General features: G+C 35.9%; 1 protein-coding gene across 5 annotated transcripts in view; it reads left to right on the top strand.

The window, feature by feature from the left end:
* The window catches only part of LOC5577549 (ubiquitin carboxyl-terminal hydrolase CYLD), a 53200-nt gene that overhangs the window by 4497 nt on the left and 25240 nt on the right, over window positions 1-23463 (top strand). For 4 of the 5 annotated variants that reach the window (XM_021847101.1, XM_021847100.1, XM_021847099.1 and 1 more), the window contains 2 exons: window positions 2753-3444; window positions 14490-15477. In XM_021847101.1, coding sequence (XP_021702793.1) covers window positions 2935-3444; window positions 14490-15477 — 1498 coding nt within the window. In that variant the 5' untranslated portion in view covers window positions 2753-2934. The remainder of the gene's footprint in view (window positions 1-2752; window positions 3445-14489; window positions 15478-23463) is intronic. The other variant, XM_021847103.1, reaches the window with a different exon arrangement.

The raw sequence follows: 23463 nt of genomic DNA, 5'->3' as shown, positions 1-23463 counted from the left end.
GCTAGTGTAGTGTGCTATTCCTATACCTAAAAAACAATGCGCTCTCGGGCTAGGCATTGGATATATATAGAAAGCGTTGTGTTTGGATGGGCCTGGCCCTTAAACAAAAAGTTGTAAAACTCAACGTGGCACCCTCCAGATATGTGCCTTAGGGGAAGAAAAAAGCACTCTCAAAATTTCAACTCAATTGGTTACTTCACCAGCTGGCGCATTCAATCCGAAGTTTGTATAAACGAATATCCGTTTCAAATATATTGAAAATTGTCCCTATGTCACTGTTTCGTTCCGTAAACTAGTTGATCGAATTCAATCGAGCCCAGAATGTCAAATACACTAGTTGATACCCTTATGAACAGGATTGTAGAAGGTTGTATCTCAACTGAAGCTCATTTTCATTACCATTTCAGTTGTTGAAAGTTAGGCTTAGGTCAGAACTCACGTAGAATCACATATATGCATGCGCCTTGTGCAGCAGCTCGTCCAGCGTCATAGGTGGCTATGATGCGCCGGATGGCTGCCGCCACCATGCGGTGTTGAAGAAATACAAAGCAATATTGCTTATGCTTAATAAATCTGCTTCAGATAGTTAAAACGCCAACTTTTTCAATTTTAATCATGATACAACCTTCTACAATATTGTTCGCTATCGTATGAAGTAGTGTTTTTGACATTCTGGGTTCAATTGAACGCAATCCACAATTTGCTTGAACCAAACAGTAGACGATGTGCTGTTTCCCAAATGTTTGAGCTGGAAATCCCATATTAACTTCAATTCAAATGCGCCAACTCATGGAACGACCAAATGAGCTGACATTTTCAGGAAATCTCCCTTTAACACTATAGAATAATTGTGAGGGGTGCCCCGTGGAATTATACAACTTTATTTTTCTCCCATACTGAGCTGGGCCAGTCTAATGGGCATCTAATTCTTCCGAAAGAGGTGCACTTTGCGAAAAAGGACCAAGTGATTATTGAGCTGAAATCGAATTCAGGTTAACTTCTGCGTTCATGAGTCCTCTCATGGCGTAGTGGTAACGCGCCCCAACTAGAGATCGGGGAGTCGTGAGTTCGATTCTCTCTGAGAAGACGTGTAACTTTTTCGCAAATCTTCACATCAATTTGTCCAAGTTACACGTCTTCTCAGTGAGAATCGAACTCACGACTCCCCGATCTCTAGTTGGGGCGCGTTACTACTACGCCAGTATTTGATGGTTTTTACTGACTTGTCGTAAAAATCAAATGAAAACAAACTGATACGGGAATGTGTCAAACGAGAATCTTCTGCTGTAGAATCATCCCGCATCAGGAGACACGTCTGTGGCGACTAAACTTTTCCTGCACCTATTTAGCGCCCGCTCGAGATAAGTAGTCGAAATTTAGTGACAAACTCAACTTTTTTAAAGCAACCAAAAAGACTCAGCACGATTTTAAATGCTTACGTTGATAAATTCGGTTGGTTTCCATACAAGAGGTAAATTAATCTGCATCATTGAGTTTGCCTCTTGTATGAAAACCAACCAAATAATAATGCCCTTTCACAAATTTCATAACGCTGAAAAGGGTGGGTGGGTGTCCTTAAAATGTTACAGCTCATACAAAATTCAAAAAAAAAAAAAATCATACAAAAATCGTTACGAGGGGGTGGGTGTCGAAAATGGTCATTTTTGGCGTTCTGAAATTTGTGAATAAACCCATAATGATTTTGTCATTCATTTTTCGATTACTTCCACTGAGATATGAGCATACCGTAGATGTTTATTTTCACGAAAAATGCTTAATAAGGGACATGTCCATGTCGAATTGGTTTTTATTCGTATTGGTTTTAGAAAAAAAAGCAGGATCAGGAGGAGCAAAGCATGAAGCATGGGAAACTGGAAAGCCAAAAAAACGCTCTACAATTTTACTAAGGGCCGATTTCTTCACCTTCGCTTAAGTCATAAACCACGTTTACCCATATGATTAAACCAGGTTAAAGGCCTATGCGGTGGTGAAGGAACCGCTTATAAGTAGTTCCAAAACCCAGCAAAAATTTACTGGGGCGGTAATCTGAATTGGCTGTGTATATGTACAATTAAAGTTGATTTAAAGTGGGAAAGGGTCCCACAAATGTCGAATTAATGTTATAAATTATAACTTCAATATGGCTGTAGTGGGGCCTTTTCCCACATTAAATAAACTTTAATTGTACATATACAGTAATGCTAGCTTTAAATACACCGTTTATATGCAACAATTGCAGCTTGAGCGGTGTGGTTACTTCGGAAGTGACCTTTAATGATCCATTATTTTCAACTGTGTGACACATTAGTTGTATACTTCAAGGCGTTCAGGGCATCTCTATGTAATTTATTTATTTATCATTCATTGATTAATTATTAAACGCCCAAAAGTATGCACTAAACGTCTGAGAGTATGCAATAAATAGGTTATAGACTAGATTATGATGAATATTAATTATGATTAACGATAAATCCCACATAAGAAACTTTTGGACTTCTCAACAGCAAATGTGTGATTCAATTTATTATTAATTTTTAACGTTCTGTCTAAAATTCAATTTTGCCGAAGCCAGTCACTATACAAATTATAATTGAATCTTGCAACACTGGAACTACATGATTACGGTTACACTCACACCAACGAGCTTGCTTGTTCCCTTCCTCTCATGCAGATTATTTAGTGTGCGTGTGTTGTTAGTAATGTTTATGTTTTCATTTACCTTTTTATTTTCATTCTTCGTGTTCGCTCGCAGCTTTTGTGCTGTCAAAAGACGAGCTGATTTTGTTTGCATACAAAGCGAGATAGGTATTTTTTACGGTATTCTTCGCACTCAGAAGGGGGACAATCGAGTGGAATAAAGGAAGCTAAACCAAACGGAACCGGAAGATCCTCCATATCCTGCCGTCATCGGTCGTAAATGGTCCACGTCAACCAATGGCTGCTGCTAAGAAGATGACGCCGGCCGTATTTGCAGTAAGCACCGAGTCCTTCAGAGCGAAGTTGAAAAGCTTGTCCTCTTTGTACGAGGACAGCAATGGCAACGGTACCATCGAAGTGGAGGTCGGCATGATGCTGCAAATCGTGGAGAACGTCTCGGCAAAATATGCCATTGTTCGGATTAAGGACTACTACAGTCCCGAAGACAAACGATACGAAAATGTGTGTTTTCAATGTCCTGCGGCCAACTTTCAGATCGTACCGGGAGATGTCTGGCCGTTTGTCATTGCCATAATGGATCCACAGGAGAGGGCACAATTCGTGAAGCAACCGATGGCGTTGACTTGGGTCAAACGATTGATGCAACAAAAAAATGAAAGTATCCAAAGAGTGAAGGTGTCCGGAAGAGTATTTTTGCGGCCAGCAGATACGTACGATTGTATTGTCCGGTATACGGGGCCAGTAGAAGAAATCGGACCAGGGTACTACCTTGGATTGGAGTTACTGGTAAAGTGATGATTATTCTTACAATTTTATTTTATACATAGTTTTTTTTACGATTGGGTAGAACTACGTTTTTTTTATATTAGTTTTCATTTTTGAAATGCTTGCTTAGAAGAGTTCATTACTACTTCGTTTTTAACTTTAATTGGCTTTAAATATAAACTTTCAATTTCTCACCATCTGCACTTCTATGACAATGTTAAAATCTATTCAAAAAACTTTAATACAATTAGTTGCAGCGCAGGCAGTAACAGAAGTAATTACAACTGAAGGTAGTCCAAGTTACCATCACCCCACAGTTATGGATCAATTAGTGTCAAATCTAACTTTTTAAATTGAAAACCAACAATAAAGATAGATTTTTCCATCAATAGTGCTGGTAGCGATTTGAAAAAAAAAGAGACCGAACACGAACACTAGACTAAGGCGAAATCTAGCATGAATCAGGAAATAAGAGTTTGGTTCCTCATAGAATGAGACCAGACATGTCTATAAGACTATTTATAAGACTTGCGTGGGAAATTATTCGTGACGTTACGACAAGTAATACTGCTCATATTACTGTATGCATTTACGAGCTGCTGCACAAGACGCATGCATATATGTGATTCTACGTGAGTTCTGACCTAAGCCTAACTGCTCATATTACTGTATGCATTTATTTCGGCTTCCTTCAGGAATCTCATTAGAAATTATTTCAGATGTTTGCCAAATATTTAAATTCTTCTTCTTTCCGGCGTTACGTCCCCACTGGGACAGAGCCTGCTTCTCAGCTTAGTGTTCTTATGAGCACTTCCACAGTTATTAACTGAGAGCTTACTTTGCCAATGACCATTTTTGCATGTGTATATCGTGTGGCAGGTACGAAGATACTACCGTGAGGGCCCCTAACTCTGCGCAGCTCCTAACTCTGCGCACTTTTACCAAAATCCACCAAAATCTGGTAAATCATTTAAATTTTTGTTTAAAATTTGTTATCCATATATTGATACAATAGTAATAAAAAAGTACGTGAAGAATTTTCTTGACAAATTTTCGTTTATTACTTTAATAAAAAATAAAATAGCTTTAAAAATATTGAAAAACGTCCAAATTGACTGCCCGTTAGCAAAAATGCTAAGGGAGTACCTCATCACTTAAGTCATTTGAATCAAGTTAAAGAGAATATATTTCAGATTTTTAGTATGTAGGCACTGGTTTATTTATCGAGCAATTATCACTGGTAAAGTGCACCTTATTTTCTCTTCATTTTCTTATTCTTCTTAAGTGCGCATAGTAAGGAACCATTTTTCAACTATGTCCCTTACTATGCGCAGCAGCTATAAAACGTTATTTTCAACATACAATCAACCCTCCAGAGGTCGATATTGAAGGGAACCATCGACTTGTCGACACCATCGAGATATGGAATGGAAATGTTTTGGTAAATTGTTTAAGGGGATCATCATAGTAAGGGAAGATTAAAAAATGACGTCCAACATATTTTAAGGATTTCTACACTCCGTCCCCTCAATTCCCTGTCGCGATTTTAACAGTACCTAATGGATGCATTGTCACATTTTCGTAGACTCCTCCTTCCCTGAACGATGGACGTAATTTTTGAATGCTCCCTAACCATGCAATAGAATAATTTTGATTTTTTGTATAGTTTCATGAGTCAATATCGTGTAATGGAACATCGAGGTTTAATCGTATTTGCTATATAGAAACGCCAATAAAGTACTGTTATTGATCTGAAATATGAATCGTTCATTAATAACGTCATGCTTATACAGGGCGGCGATACTTGTCGATTGAGTGATGAAAAATACATTAAGCATGGATATACCCTTTCGCTTAAACTATTCTTCGTATTTAGTAGGAATGTTCGGGTTTCACATATAACAAATCAGAACCAGGTTCTTATTAATTTTATTCAAACTCGGACCCGAACCGAATAAAAGAAAATTTGGTTTTTATATTTTCTAGTGAAAATTCATAAACAGTCAAAGCTAATTTTCCTTTACACGCCAAGAAAGAATGCAAAAAAGATGTAGTTTGTACCCTTTTTGTATGTTGCTTTGGATTTTAGAAAACTAAGTTAATTACATGTTTTGGAAATCATATGATGATTTCGATTATTTTGAGAGTTCCACTTAATGGCATTCAGTAACAGTAATTATCATGGATTGAATTAAAGATAAAATTCACTTCACTTAATAAACTTCTATGTTAGAGACATTCCACGCTCCACTGGGGACGTAAAGCCGTATAAAGCAAGAAAATTAAGATTAATTCAGAATTTGAATGCTAGTAATGCTTTTAGCAAAATACTTCAACTGTTATAAATAATGTATCGAGTGCGCAGAGTTAGGAACCTGAATGCGCAGAATAAGGAGCATTGCAAAAATGAGTGCGCAGAGTTAGGAACACGGACACCCTTGAGAAAAATTAAAAATTTGCAATAAAAATCATTACTTAGTGAAGCTTTTATATTTTTTCCTTATACATGAAATCAATAAGTATTTGCTCCTAAAATTTCAGAGGATTGTGTTTTGTTTTCAATTAATTACAGCTGTTTGAAATTTAAAAATCCTTAAGTGCGCAGAGTATGGGGCCTTCACGGTATATGCCCTGGGAAGTCGAGAAAATTTCCAACCCGAAAAGATCTTCGACCGGTGGGATTCGAACCCACGACCCTCAGCTTGGTCTTGCTGAATAACTGCGCGTTTACCGCTACGGCTATCTAGGCCCATTTAAATATTACTCCGAATTAATTTCCTCATTACGCGGATTGTACTACCGAACAGCTCAATATGTCAATATATTACTCCGCACATTTCAGGAGTTCATTTAGTAATTATATCATATGGAATTCTCCCAAGCACTTTCCTAAGATTTTTTTAATCAACCCTTCTTTATTTGTGTTACAACATATTTTTTTTAATTATTTTAACACAGTCTTCCGAAATCATCATTGCACCAGAGAGATTTAAAAAGCATGCCTTGGAAAATTTCATTTTCTAATGATCCATTCAAATCCTCACATTTCATTGTTCATATGATCATTTGATGTAAAATATTGCATCATTGATGCAGATCATTTTAGCTGCCCTGGAATCGAATGTTTTTGACGATGGAATATTGCATTGCATCAAGATCGATTCAGAAAATGAACACTAAGGAAATTATCTGATCTACCTACGCACATATAACGATCCCATAAATCCCATATCCCAAAGGATAAATTATTTTCCCGAAAGAATTTGACTTTTGGAAAACCATAGCGCAATTATCTTTAGGAAGGTGCCTAGAAGGAAGAATTTCAAGAATGCCTATTTAAAAGAAGTTGGTGAGGACTCGAAAGGTAAAAACAATTTTGATCACTTTTCTCCGCGTCCGCAGAGGATTTTATTATGCTGTTCAAATAAGTTATTACCAGATTTGGTCGATTGGAAGATAAATTGTAATGCGTGTGCCTTATGAGGATGATGTTCGGTGAAAATGTCTCACGTAATAAGTGAACTGTTTCCTGGATCGATGCATACAAAAAAAACTGATGGTAGGAAAGATGTTGTAAATCGTCAGAAAGAGCTCTACCTCTCTTCTTCTTCAGTACGAATGAGCCATCTTACCCCGTAACGCATCATGTAGAGGTGGTTTACCCGCGTCACGGGAACTCTATACTGAAGAGCCTAGTTGCATTCAGTCATAAGTGAGTCGGGTGAGTTTAGACGAGCCGAATGAAAGTCGACTCGTTTTGGGACTCGCTTGGGAATGACAATATCAGGCTGTGTTAAGAATATCTTTTAAGTTTATTTAATTAAAATTAAATCTACAAAGCACTAGAAGTGTTCTTGGGTAACATTGCAAAGGCACAGATCCGATACAAGTTTTCCTGAGAACTGGTCGATTTGTACAACAATATGGAATCCATTCCCTACAAGCAAACAAAGAATAGTTAACAAAATTCAATGAAACCTTAAGCAAATTAAATAAACTTTCGCCTTATATATCTTCGTAATTCTCAAACGCGTAAAACTGCTGACACTTTGCAAGTTTTTCAATCACACAATTAAGCGAAAATTGCACGGTTGCTATGCCTACTACCCATGTTCGTTCAATGTAAGGAGCTGATATTTTTTTAGATCATTGATGCAGTATTTCCCCGAAATGATAGGAGAAAATCAAAGCAATGTTGGATTGGGAAAAGAGAAGTGTGCATTTTCCTAATCCTTAGATCATTGATCAAAGCAACGCAATGCAAAGGATATTTTGAAGACAGTTTTAACATATATGTAGCTAGGTCTTCTAAGATCGTTTAGAAACCTTCAAAAATTCAATCTGGAATTTTTCTAAAAAAATAAGCCTTTTTCATTAAAACTACACTTCTACATTTACCACGGATTGATTTCTGCAGTTTTTTTTTCATTACGAACTATGGTTTAGCTCAAAAGATCATATATTGATGGTTAATTATCATGGCGAAGAAATTAATTCGAAGATTCCATCAGAAATTTCTCAACTTTTTAAGGAAGTCTCAATATGTCCAGAAATTTAACCATTAATTCTGTCATAGATTTCTCTAGGACTTACATTTTTTTTCAAACAAGTCTTCAAAGATTTTGTCCAGTTCTTTATTCAGGCATGTCTTCAGGAAAATGTTTAGGAATATTTCTTTTGTATCCTGCAAATAAAGAATTTTATTATGTTAATCAGTCCACAGTCCGGGAAGTCTCTTTTCTGCGCCAATGGCAGTATTTATAGAACAGATTTCATGTAGGTACGAACACGTAAAAGGTATCAAATCATAAAGTAGATTAAATTATTCCTCTTGCGATAGGTAGACATAACAGTCCTTTCCCCTAGTGATCCTTTATAGAGAGATAAGCGGAAGTAAAATTTAATGATTTGGCAACATACCAGCAGTGCTGATTTTGCTTGGCGTCGAGAATAATATTGTAACACGAACATGACTTCCTCATTGCTAAAAAGTGTATTTTGTTCCTTTATAGATCTTTGAGCTATATTTACAAACTAATAAACAGCAGAAAAAATCAACAACTAAAAATCGCATTGACAAAAATTTTAAAAAGGGAAATATTTCATATGTTTTGCTCCATGCTAAACAACTTTTACCGAAATAATTTGAAGCGGATTACATTACTCCTCAAGAAAAGTTTAAAACAAACATAACGCATGTTAGTTTAGCTCACGCTTTGACAGCTCTCGCTGCTCGATTGGCTCACACTTTGACATAAATGTCAGCTTCCGCGAATTTCTCTTATAAAGGATTACTACTTTCCCCTTTAGAAACTTTTATAATAACTTTTTAAAATGACACCCACACTTTACAACAACCCATAACGAACAAACGAAAATATATCTGGAAGATTCAACATTTTTACTTTTTTGTTCATTTTCTGACTACAACAAAACATTCAAATTTTTCAATTCATGTTCAACATTACATTTGACAACTTCGTCAACACTCAAGAACAATTTCGTTCATCTCAATACAGCAATTGCTTCACAGAAGAACAACTATGTTCACAATAAACGACAATTTCGTCAGCTCTAACGAACAATTTGGTTCCACTCATATTGGCAATTTCACACGGGAAAAAAATCTGTGGTAAAAATAACTATTTTAGCTGACTACGCCCATTCTTGAAACTACCATGGAAATTCAGACAAATTTACTATGTTTGCGGTACACCCCAACAGAAATAATAAACTTGGCTGAGTTCTAAGTATGCCTTGATAAATTCCTACGAGGTTGTCCGAAAGAATTCCTGGATTATTGATGAAATTCTTCCTAAGATTTGCTTGATAAATCGCTCTGAATAATGCTCTACAAAGCTTTTTGAAGTAGTTCGAACAAATTGTGTGAATAAATTTATCTATACATGATCGGAGCAATAACTGAAATAATTGCTGTGGTGGAACATTGAACGAAGTTTTGAGGAATCCAAGGAGATTTGGAAATTATATTTGAAAAAATATTTGTGAAGTTTTGAACTGCAGTAATACCTAATATTTTGATGAAATGCTGGAGAAATTTCTAGAGGTACTCAGGTTGATTTTTATCGAGGAATCCCAGGTGGATTTTATCGAGGAATTTTTGGGGTTTATAATTGATTTTATAGAATAATTGGGTTTATTCTACGAGTGGCATGAGGTGAGAATTGTCGATTCCATATAGCGCGGTGACAATTCTCAACTCGAGTGAAGTGGCTCTTCATTTGATTTACACATCACTCGAATAGAGAATTGTCACCTCGCTATACGAGACCGACATTTCCTACCTCACTTCACTCGTTGAATAAGCCCAAACGCCTTAAGGAATTTTTAAGCAATTTCGGAGCGTTATTGTGGATGCAATTTAAAAGAATCTATATACAAATTAAATGAACTAAATGACGTAGGAATTATTGTAGGATTTCTTGAAAAATGTTGGGTTTATTTCCGAAAACTCTGGAAAAAACGCCATGCAGAAATCGGTGAAAAAAAACATATGGAGACAATCCTGAGATTCTTTTTTAGGGTAAACAAAAATTACTGAAGGTAACGTTAGAGTGCTCTGGGATTTTCTGGCTTGAATTCTGAAGAATTTCTTCTTAGTATCTATTGAAAAAATTCTGATTGCAGCCATGGAAAAGTTCCTAAAAGTTTTCCAGGAGGAATCTCTGGAGAAATAGGAACATAGTCTCTGAAAGTTTTTCTGGAGCCTCTATAATGTTGCACCAGGATTCACTGCAAGCAGATTAGGGCAAAAAAGTGGCTTTAGAGACCATTTTGATTGAAATGTCGTTAGAGACTTAAACCAAAAATAGATTTGAAAGGGGCCTGCTTACCTGAAAATGTACTATTTCTCATACCTATTGTAATATTTGCTCCCTACGGAATTTATGCTCATAGAAGACAACCAACTGGAATCGGGAGCTGTACCTGCCTTCAGCAACTTGGCAATCTTAAGTCCTGCCTCCTTGTTTAGACAAGTTTTACTCTGAATAAAAAGAAATCAATAAAAAATAAAGTACTGAATATCTCAAGTAGCGTTCTAATAGCGGCGCAGCCGAAAAAAATCGTTCTAAAGATGTTGTGTTACAAAAAGGACATATTCTACCATGTATTACTGTTTCGGAATAATTTCCCCGAGTGTGACCGAAATTCCCTGAGATTTCCAGGTTTTTTAAAGGTTGAATAAAATTCACTGATAATTCCAGGTTTTCCAGTTTTGTCTAGGTAGTAGACAGCCTGATCTAGATTTATCCGTACACATTTAGGTCGTATTTGGATACCTGGTAACAATCATATTTTCAATTTCCTCAATGCAGCATCGGTGATCATTTTGTAACAGCCTTTGAATCGACAGGTCAATTGAAACAAGTTTTTGTTTGTTTTGTAGTGTGAAAAGAAAGCACGGTAGGATTCGTATTGTGGATAAGGCTCTAATGATCCAGTGTGGGTGGTTTTGGTGGAACCCAGGATAATGCGGATGCTAATACAGTGGGCTTGTATTCGATCCAGTTTGACGAGTTCGATGGCTGGCGCTGACTTTAAAAAGATGCACCCGTAATCGAGTATCGATCGAATACATGTTTTTAGATAGCCAGCGCAGCATCGGGATGGGCATCCCAAGTTTGCCCAGCAACTGATCGCATAAAATTTACGTAAAGTGATGATTATTGTTTGATGTAGTTGATTTGCATACCACCCAGAAGAGTGTAGAAGTTAGATATAATCCTAATAGCTTGATACAGCTTTTGTAGTTAACCATTGTATTGTTTATGTAGATTGGATAACTTTCTCCCAGATCACGGTTGCTAAATACCATTGCTGAACATTTTGTAGGGGATACTTCCAACCCCATTGAAGTCAATCCGTCCGCAAGATCGTTCACTGGATGATGGTACTATGATGGTGATGTCATCAGCGAAATTAATTTTGACCGGGCCAAGAGTATGAGATATCATCAGCGAGCTTTTTAAAATGTTGAAGCAAAGGGGGCTTAACGGAGAACCCTGAGGTAATCCAATCCATGTCCTTCTTTCGATGTTTCTAAAACTATCAATTAACCCCGATATTATACGTTCAACGATGAGACCATAAATTAATTTGAGGAGACATTCAGATATACCTACTTTTCGCAGCTCGCTAATGAGTAATGGAATTTGCACATTATCGTAGGCGCTCAGCACATTCACGCTACATAAAACTACATAATGGTGGTTATGAAAAGCAGTGCGGACTTCATTTATGAATATGTGAAGGATGTCGAAAGTCGCCTTTCCTTTACGAAAACCACATAATTCTGGGAATCGCATGTTTGTGTTCTAGCTGATAACATTCGATTTTTCCTTTACCATATTTTCGTAAGTTTTACGGAAGCAAGAAGTCAACGCTATCGGCCTATAAGAAGCTGCTTCTTCAGGTGGTTTGCCTGGTTTCCGAAACGGGATGATTTTGAAAATTTTCCACGCTTCGGAAATGTTCCCACAGGCAAATATAGCGTCGAAGATTTTTAAGAGACATACTTGTCCATTGAATGGCAGATTTTTAAGCAATGAGTAGCAAATTTCATCAATACCGGGAGCGGAATCTTTCCCTTGTTTGAAGGCCGTCTGGCGAATGCCTTCCACAATCGTACTCCAATATCTCCATAGGTTAAATGCAAGTGTATGCGGGGTCTAGACGATCCCAATACTACAGTTCTTTAGGCTATGACCTAATCTCCGACAATTTCGACCTTAACATAGTGGATAGATGTATGACTTGACTTTGTAGAGCACCCTATTTATTTCCACGTGCATAGCTACAGTTAAATCACTGAAAGTGGCTATCACTGTAGGCTCTTGATATAATCGCAATCAAAGTTGCTTAAAATCCTTTCCGGACAAAGCAGCACATTTGTGCTGGAAATGATTATTTGAAACGGCATGTTGCATTGTTCTATCATACACTCAGGCAAATTAATTAACGAATTCCATAAATTTTGCCTTATGATGCATTGAAAATTCCATAAAATCCGATTTCAGAAGGCTAATATGGATTCCATACCTTTGGAATGATAATCATAATCAAAAAAATAGGTGAACATAATGAAAGTATACAAATTTCATTGCGCGCCTTATGATTTCCATTGCTTTCATTAGTCATTCCATTAATGAAACCATACATCATAAGGCTATTATATATTCTATATTAGCTTGATGAAAACCATAATTGCGAAGTAAGTTATACTTAATTAACGTATATAAATTTCATTAAACCGCCTTACTATTCACATAGCTGTCTCTAATGTGAAAAACTCATAAGGTTGTTATTATGAAAATTGCAGCTCGAAATCACCGCCATCGTTGAGATCCAACATACTGTGTCACTTTTTCAGAAGTTCAGCAATGTACAACCACGGGGATCCAAAAAATTTCAAATCGAAAATGGAAATTGAGATTGTAATAAACGGAGAATAATGGTCGAGTTTGTAGATATTGTAGTCCGAATAATTACATTCCCAGTTTGTTCAATATCTGTTTTAGAAAATGGTAACCAACGTGTGAAAATCGAATTTTCATTCCTCGACACGTCACAACTCGATGTGCAATAATACTTTGCTACGTATTAATGTGATACTCACAATACGGCAAAATAGTTGGAAATTCGATTTCCACACGTTAGCTAATCATTTATCTAAATTAGGTAGTAGAACGCATTGAAATTTCTGTTAATACTCTGAATGGAATGCATTGTCAACTGAATATAATAACGAATAATTAAACAATTATATGTGACATAAAAAGTAATGTAGTTTATACTGCTGATAGAAGAAATTCTTAAATTTTTATTTCAATTTTCATAATGCTGTTTTATGAAATAAGCAAGATGCCACATTGGCATGATTCAGATCAATTCATAAGGTGAATCAATGAAATACTTACCGATTTCTTGTGGCTAATAAACATAAGGGAAAATAATGAATATTCATAGTATTTTTGCCTGAGTGTACACCACGAGAAATCAAAATTCCCATTGAGGAAAATTTTTGGAACAATCCTAACAACTTACTCCATGTTAACCTGGATTAGAAAGCATCTAGAAGTTGATAATTCTGTGAAAGATTAACGTTTTTTTTCGAAATTTCACGAACACATGTTTGGACACTGATATGAAGTTATTGTGGCAATTATCTAATATAAAAATTGGACTAAATTGTTTAAAAAAGTGACCGAATCACTTTTGTGACTCGCTACCAGCCCTGTAAGGCGCAACTAACTTTCCGAGCCACTACTCTAGCAAAATATTTCATGTTTTTTTAAGACTAGAGAATGGATCCTCTAAGACGGAATAAACTTCTATTGTTAACAATTAGATACGATTTTTTACAGTGTAAAGTTTATCACTAGAGTATGCGACAATCAAAGGATTTTTCCGACTCTTAGAGAACAAAACCCCATTTTTCTATGGGCCATACTGTAAATGCTTAATTTACTACAGAAATCAACCAAGCTGAAAAGTATACGATTCAACGAAGTTTGTAATAATTTTGTTATGTTGAGACACGCGAAAAGGTTATTTTTGTTTCGTTACGTAATTGTGGAAACCCAAGAATTCAAGATCCATATTATGAATCATGCTAATATTCAGAATTTAGAATCATGAATCGAAAGAATTGTTGTTCAAAGATGAAATCAAACTTAATTCTAGAAAACGAGCCAGTTTCATTCCATAACAGTTGAATTTTACCATCTGCGCTGGCTTGTGAATGTTGATGACATTCTGAGAGTAAACTATTTTGATAGCCGTGCCATATCGACTCTACATTTGCTAAAAACTAAAACTCCATTATTTTGCCGTTGAATATTATGCCTAACATTACAAATGATAGGAGACAATTAGTATGATTAGGCAAATGTGTTATGTTAACGTATACTTTTCAAGTGAGAAATTCGTTTTTAAAACGAAAGTGATCCATAACTGTGTGGGCATGGTTTTCCAAAATTTACATGCACATTTAAGCGCAAATTATACGGTTTCGATAATATTAATGTAGGCTTTACTTCTTGCAGAATGGAGATTCCCCTCAACAAGAAGATATTCCCTATGTGTACACATACACGAAAACGGAGCCTAAGTCTACCCTGATACTAGCAGCAAATTGGATCGAATTTGAAGACACTAAACATTCTAGGAAAACCCTTTTTGACGGATTCATTTGCGGTGCAAAGAACTTCAATACGCAAATTAGAAAGAACGCCAAGCGTTTGACCGAATCGAAAGCAAATAGCGACTCACGGGACGATAGGTACACACGATCGTTCACACCTGATCCCGTGGGTAATAATCGGAACTCAACCGATCTTTCCTCAATTGCTGATCGGGATTCGATGGAAAGCTCGTTGCAGCAGAAGAGAATGGCCGCGTCCGTATCTAGTCCAAATCTGTCGAAGCAGGACAGCAGCAGCAGTACCGGAAGCTCCAGTCGCATTATCAACCATCATCCACACGATGGTATGTCGGAAGACAGTTATCGTTCTGGTAGAAGCTCGCAGAACAGTTCCAACAGCAGTACACTGAAACATTCCAAGGCTCGCAAAAAACCTTCCAACAAGGCGGGCACCATCCTGAACTACGGTGACCGTGACATTATAGTGATCGACAAAGCCGATATCAACGAAGCTACGAGCGACGCGGGCAATGTGATAATTGTGGATCCGCCGGCGACTCTAGCCGAGGCAGAATCCAACGAGGTAGATCTTAAGGAACTTTTGGGACCCAACTGGCCATCGGCTGCCGGTGAAACGGCATCCCTGTTGAATAATACCGATAAGAAAACGCAAACTCCTTCGGGCTACGGCAGAAATGGCTTGACCGCAAGTGGTGGCGGGTATAGCAGTAGTAGCAGCAACAGCACCAGCAGTAACCATTTGATGACGACGCGATATGAGCGGAACAAGTCGCCCAATCCGATCAGCCATTTAACGAGTTCTAAATCGAGCGATGGTAGTAGCCGCAAACGGGAACCGAAGTACATGGTGGACGTCGCAACAATGGCAAGTGAGTATTAACTTGTGAAAGTAACTGGTACACAAATTCATTCTGCTCTCGGAAGTTTTCAAAACTACCTAAAGCAATAAAACAGTACTTCTCAGTGCTACACAAATAGTACTTTTCAGTGCCAAAAAACGGCACGTTTCAGTACTATTTTTCTACTATTGATCCCTTTTCGATTCTTGCTTGGACCCTTCTTGTACACCGTCTTGGAAAAAAAAACTTCTTAAAAAGTCACGTCTTCTTTCGTTTATTCGCTAAGCATGGTTGCAAAATAGATTAAAGGACGTTTCTCTGGAATGCGCGCTTTCTTCCAAAAATTGAAATGGTTAATGTTGATCATCGAAATGAGCAATCAGTTGGATGCTGTGGACAATTTTTACAAACATCAAATCGAAGCAGTCTCTAGCCAGGCTCTTTGATTCAAGTGGTAACAGGGTGTCTACTCATTTACAGAAACAAAATTCCCTGAGATTTCCAGGTTTTAAAAAATAATTCCAGGTTAATTCTAACAATAAATTTCAAAGTATTTTCTCTTCAATAAAATCAATTATCTGTTTTGCTGCTACAACGTGTGAACATAGGAAACAAAAATGGTGATTTTTATTTAATTGCCACGAAAATCAACAATGTTTATCAAATAATCTGAAAATGCCTTTGATCATCAAAGATAGATATGAAAAAAATAGTCTATTTGATCTTAAGAAAAATATCCTTTCTCTTAAACTGGGATTCAGTATTTCTGGAGAGCGTTTTGTATGTTTGGGTAAATCAGGGCTGGTAGTATGATCGTATTAAAAATAAGAACTTTGGAGTCTTCTTCCTTGAAAAAACGAGGAGGAAGCACGAGATGAAAGTTTGATTCCTAGTTTTGAAATTTCTCATTTACGACATGTACAACAGCTCGATTTACGATAGATATCTTTCACATATTACTCCACAGATCTTTTCAGGAATTTGTTTTGAGATTTGTCACACTTTCTAAGTAATTCTTCCATGAATTTCGTTTTATATGCCTTCAATAATACAATCAGATTTTTTTTCTAATGATAATCACATCAGGAATCATCCATCAAAACTCATTCCATTAATTTCCCTAGTAATTCAAATTTCCTTCAGGAATGCCTCCCATTTTTTTCTTCAATGGAGTCTTCAAATATTTTTTCATCCAGTGGAGTAACCTCAGATGAAACTTGTGTAAGTACAAACTAGGCTTTGATGAATTCATCTGAAAGGCCAGAAAGGACTCCTAATAGAGAAACTTAAAAGTAGATGGAGTACCGTGTACCTTTTAATTCCGCTCCTAAATGTTTATCTTTGACAGATACGCGTATTTCGACTACCACTTGCAGTCTTCTTCAGTGTCAGTTACTCGTATCCACTGAAAAAATCGTCGCATCTCTCTAACTTAAATACTAACACCAGATAAGTACCTACACAATCAATCTACCCAGGAAAAATTACGACAGGAGTATACCTGTCATGTCTTGGTCAAAAATTGAAAAAGGGGATAATAATAACTATACAAATCCCCAACTATCTACCTATGTATTCAAGCTCGTTTATATTTCTTAGGTACAAACTTAAACAGCCTTGACTGTCCGTTTCCTTGATCCCTATTAAGAAGTAGTGAAGGCTTTTGTTTGTAAATTTCTAAACTTTCAGCGACGTCTAGTTTCCAAGATGAAGATACGCTTCGTACGATGTCTATCCCTTTCGGGACGAACCAGCACAATTGTGCTGTACGGCACCCTTGACATTGAATGATTATTTCAGCCAATAAATCATTGTTTTACTAAACTTTTTCGATTTCGATTATTGAATTATCATTGATACTTGTAATCAAGCACAAAAGCTTTTGTTTACATCGTGTTTAGAACACACCAGCTCAAGGTAAACAAAAAGTAAACAAACACCGTAAGAATTGAAAAAGTTTTATCTGTCGCAACTTTTCAACTATTCGTTTTTTCTAGGTATGCACAGTTACGAATCGAGAGTGAAAGAGTCATTCTTTGAAATGGTGAAGACCAAATGAAAATTGATTCAAACAGCAAAGATTTCTGGAGGGACAAAGTGGGACCAGCACAATTGTGCTGGTGCCGGCACTTACCCGGTCGATGTTCGTTGTGGACTACCAATTTTCATTTTCAGTATTTTGATCGAATGAAGTGGCTGAATCTGGTTCTAATGTCCACAATAGTGCATAATATTGCATTAAAACATGAATGAGTGATTTCATACGAATCATAAGGATGATGTACCGTTCGAAAACTATGTAACAGAAACTCATAGCTTTGGTTGAAAAACTTTTATTTTTTATACATCCATATTTGAAATAGATTGGGAATCACATTTAATGTTTTAAATCTCCTATAGCAAAGTTTAAGACAAAGTAAAAGTTTAGGGGAACGTTCAAAAACTACGTCAATCATTTAGGGGAGTGGAGGTGTATGAAAGTGCGACAGTGCATGTGGGAAAAAGCGTAATAGTGAACATGGGGAGGATTAAGATTGACTTAAAAACAATGGACGTAATTTTTGAGTTTCCCCTTGCTTTGATAATCGATCAATACCATGTTGACGCGATAATCCATTTTGGTGTTCTACAATGTATGCCGGTTCAATATCTGCCATAATATTTATGAAATTTGACAACTGAAGCTGAAAACCTTTACTTACTATTTGCTTCCGAACCACAGAGTCCCTTAAATTGCATACTATTGATGTATGCAGCCCATGCTGGTCTTCTTCTTCTTCTTCTTCTTGGCATTACATCCTCACTGGGACAGAGCCTGCTTCTCAGCTTAGTGTTCAATGAGCACTTCCATAGTTATTACCTGAGAGTACGATGAAACTCTATGCCCATTACGAAAAGATCCTGGACTGACCGGGAATCGAACACAGACACCTTCAGCATGGCTTTGCGTTTTAGTCGTTTACTCTAACCACTCGGCTAAGGAAGGCCCCTACTGGTATTACTCGCAAATATGTTGTTTATGATGTATGAAAGGCGTTTGAAATACTCTACTTAACTATTAAGCAATGTATGAAGTTATGGAGTCTAGATTATCCGCTCATATAAAAAATATCATTTCATTTCTTTAACGTTTAAAATTATATTAACACTTAGATAAGCTGATATATTAAAAATAGAAATCTGTACTTTATTGCCGTGCGTATAGTGTTGCAAAGTAACTAGCAGTATCGATCAAAAAAGTTTAGGTTCAATACCCGCTGCAGTATTCTTTTCGTCAGATACGTATTACGATTGTGCCATTTGGCGTTGCATGCTAGTCCGTTGATTCGTGTGATGCTCCCTTTAAAGGCCATAATTGTACATAATGCTTTCCAGGAAACTTTCCACGGTAGGATTGACAGCTAAAAATGTACATGCAACCGAAACGAAAGGGAAAACAAAACTTATGAGTATGGTCGAGCTTTACATTTTCCTTAGTAATCTAACGGTCACACCGATTGCGAAACTTTAAAAGCTCATGGCAAACCAAAAAGTCTACTGTTTTCAGCTGTCTTCTGTATTGTCTTATTAGAAGCATTGTCAGTGTCTTTATTTTCAAATCTGGTAGTTTCCAAATATTTAAATACATTTAAAAAATTGATTGTTCTATGTAATTTTTAAATTAGCTGGAATATGTATGTAACAATTCCAAAAATCAAATTCATTTTTTAATATGGTTATTGACCTGATTTTGTCAATCCCTTTTAAATGGATTTTTGAATTCCCTGTTATATGTAAGCTATCCATCATAGTTCTTTCAATCCTACACACTACTAAAAACTAATACAGTACTGGCCCGATTTTGTCAGCCCCCGATTTTGTCAGCTTTTTGACTTAATTTTGTCAGCTTATCTTGAATATATTCAAAAATTGTCTTCGTCATGTATTACCCGTTTACATTAATACTGATGATGATGTTCGATGTCATGCACGCATGGGCGTAGCCAGAGGGGGCAATGGCAATCCTCCTTCCCTCTGTACAAACTCTGTACAATTTTACTATGAGAATTAATCTTGTGTTTGAATTCTTCAAAGATTGTGTCCAGCACTCGTATCTATACAGAAGTTACGTCAAGGTAGATTATAAAACTTAAAAAGTCTTCCAAACATCAGACTTTTTGAAAACATCTTCGAAGGTTTTATCAACAATCCGCAATGGAGATATGCACAGCTGAGAAGTCTACAAACGAATTACATACATTCTCGAGTATCAATAAATCGTGATTCGTTACTTGGCAACCTGGCAATTATTTGTTAAAAATGAAAAACCGAAAAACACAGCCGAGTTCACGAAAAAGAAATTTGGTATGTAGGTTCATTCCTCTAAGAATTTCTCTAAAGGTTAAGATGCATCGAAGCCAACCCCGAATTTTCAAGAGCACAAATCAAGAGAACCAGGCAACCGTTTGTACTGGAAATTTAACTCATTGGACATATTTTGTTACATTCTTTCAGGGTTTTTTTCAAAGTAATATCTCGAAGATTTCCTTTAAAATTTGCTCCTAATGTTTTATTGGTTTCCTGCCTTGAATAACTCTATAAGCTCTTGAAAGTATCCCTTCAAAACTACATTTTGATGAAATTTGCTCACAGTATGCTTAATGTAGTTTGGCCTAGGACTCATCAATAGTTTCAAAACTCCTCTTAAAACTGTCTTAGAGATTCCTCCAGAAATTCCTCTAAATTCACTTCTAATTTTTTGCAAAATTGCTAAAATTATGAAGGGTTCTTACTAGAATCATCTCACGAGATTTTTCAATAATTTCACGAAGATCTTTTTCAAGCATTTAATCATCCCATAGGTATAGAATTAATTTCAGATATTTATTCGCGACTTTATCGAATGTCATTTATGAATACCTCTAAGAACACAAAAAAATCGCAAACTAAAGAAAGTTTCTAAAAATATTATTTTTTTTTATTTTCATACTGGAAACAATTTTTTTACAACAATTCCAGGTCAAATTCTTGATGAAATTCTTGCGAAACTTTTAAAACAATTCTATAAAAATCTTAACAACAGTTCTGGATGAATTTAAAAATATTTTAAAATTTACATACAAATCTCCAATTTAAATATTCTATGAATTATACTTAAAGGAACTGCAAGAAGAGCTTCGAGGCAATTACTGATGCAATTTTAAAAGAAATTCTGGAAAAGAAACCTAACGAAATTTTCGTTTGATTATTCTTAGGAATTCCGGTGTCCTAAGAAAAAATCTTAGATAATTCAACGGTTAGGTAGAACTAAGATTCAGATTGATGCCGGTTATCTTACAGGCCAGAGCAAAATTGCTGATTAAAGGGATCCTTTGGCGCGAAATTTGAGAATTAAATTGTGAGGGCCGCTTTTCTCCCCCTGATAAACAATGTATATTCATTTAAATTTACATGATGCTGTAACAACACACGAATTTGATTAATTTTTACAGTAGACTTCAGTTTACATCACATTGAAAATTATTTTTTTTTTCTGTGTATATGTTAGGTAAAGTGAGTGAAAGAGGTTGGAGGGAGTCTCTAAAAAAATAATTTAATTTTCAAGTCTAGTACACGACTCTGACAACGGCCTTATAGTGGAGGTCGAATTATGCGTAACTGTCAAAGGATAGAAATGATGTAGTTCTCTATTCAGTTTTCATTTATTTATATGTATTCCACTAAACAAATCGAAGGTTTATTATTATTTTCAATTTTAATTTTTAATACATAATTATTTTTGAGGAAAAATCCCCCATAATTTATATAATGGGGATATAAACAAACATAGCAAAACCAAGACGTTTTGATTGAGACAATTAGTTTTCAAGTTATTCACACATGTATGTTTACCCATTTTTATATGACGTAGACTAGTTCTTGAATAATATCGATAAACGCCATCGTCACGTGATGCTTTGAATCTTAGAGAGAATATGAAGTATTTTTATCTCTCGTACATTGTTTTCGTTCCATTTATAAAAAAAAAATCATATAAATTAAAGTATATTATTTTTTTTAATTTCAATGTACATTAAAAAAAACTTAAATATTTCTGAATTTTTGGGTCACCCTATCTCACGAAAGAACACCCTAATGACGAAATAAAAAAATACGGGTCCAAATTTTTTTAAAAAGGCATGACTTGAACAATTTTCTAAAAAAATTAAAAAAAAATTTTTTTTCGAACATCGACCGCCTTGGGGACGGACCAGCACAATTGTGCTGGTCTGAATTTGACCCTAAAAAGTTCATGGAGTGATAGAATAGTCAAAATAAAGAATGTTTTGTTCTACGAGATGATGAGTTTATAAGGTAAATTTTGAAATAATCTCTCAAATATGGTCCGTCCCGAAAGGGCTATGTTATCGCTTGTCATTTGATGTCTATCCTGGAAAACATGTTCAGCCACTTTTGATTTAAAATCATACGCTAATCCCTTTTCTAATTCCTTGCCCGCTTTTTTTACCTCAGCAATATGTTCTTTGAATCTTATTTCTATAGTTCGTTTTGTTTGTCCTATATAGATTTTATTAATATGGGGGCATGAAATTTTATATACTCCTGCTCTATTCAGTTTATTAATTTTATCCTTTGTTGATCCTAATCTATATTTAAGCTGACTACTCCTACTACTGAAAACCAAATCTACTCCATATTTTCGAAATTTCTTAGCCAAAGGCTGTGTAATCTTGGTATCAAAATTCACCGCTACTCTTTTTAAATCCTCTTTTTCGGCAGTAAGTGTTGTCATATTTTTCCTATATTTATCCCATGCCCTCTTATCTACTACTGCTTGTATTGTACTATTCCTATATCCGTTAAGCCTAGCCGTCTCAAAAATATAATCCAGTTCTTTTGATTTTCCAGTTTCACTTAAAGGAAGGGTTTGCATTATATGTATCATATGATGAAAAGCCGCCATTTTATGTTGATAAGTGTGGTTAGAAGTACTCGGAATAACTCGCATAGTATTAGTTGGTTTCCGGTAAATTTCAAATTCAAAGTGAGACGATTCCCTAGTATTTTTTTGGATTTGCTAATTACTACTCAGTGGATTCGAACATTCATTAAAGAGGACTCCTAAGTTTTTCATGAAATTCTTCCTGAAATATGAATAAATAATAGAATAGAAATTACTTGGAGAAATTTGCATCGATTCCCTGAACTTTGAATTAAGTTTTTAAGTTATTAGAAAAAATATTAGAGAAATGTTTGAACCACAGCAACAATATTTTGATGAAATTTCTGGAGGAGCCTTATGAGGAATAATATATTAAATTTATCGAGGAATTCTTGGAAAACTTTATAATGGATATCATCGATTTTTGGAGCAATTCCTGAGAATGATAGTGGATTAATATTTGAAGAAATCCTTGTGAAAATACTTGGTTTTAATTATGAATCGTGGTTTACGGCTAACCAGCCGAGTGGAAGTTTAACAATTACCGAAAAGCTAAACATTACATATTTTTGCAATTGGATTAAATGGACAAATTGATGTGAAGTTTTGCGAAAAAGTTACACGTCTTCTCAGTGAGAATCGAACTCACGACTCCCTGATCTCTTGTTAGGGCACGTTACCCCTACGCTATGAGAGGACTCATGAACGCAGAAGTTAACCTGAATTCGATTTCAGCTCAATAATCACGTGGTCCTTTTTCGCAAAGTGCACCTCTTTCGGAAGAATTAGATACCCATCCAAGCACAACGCTTTCTATATATATCCAATGCCTAGCCCGAGAGCGCATTATTTTTTAGGTATGGAAATAGCACACTACACTAGCCAGCAACTGCGCTGGCTGAGGTTTCTATTGTGTGGGATTCCAATGGGTCGCGACGTTCTCAAACGACCGGTTACGGAACATGAGTAAAAATCCTGTAAAACAATCGAAAAGGAGTTTTTCTTTGAAATTTTACGAACGAATCTGTAAAGGATGGCCAGTTACTTATGAATTATTGCAAAGGATCTAAAAATAATAGTCTAAGAGACATATC

Source organism: Aedes aegypti, chromosome 2 (assembly GCF_002204515.2).
Source record: "Aedes aegypti strain LVP_AGWG chromosome 2, AaegL5.0 Primary Assembly, whole genome shotgun sequence".
In the NCBI taxonomy this organism is placed as follows: domain Eukaryota; kingdom Metazoa; phylum Arthropoda; class Insecta; order Diptera; family Culicidae; genus Aedes; species Aedes aegypti.
The sequence above is the reverse complement of the archived record's forward strand: the minus strand, read 5'-3'. Positions and strand labels throughout refer to the sequence as shown.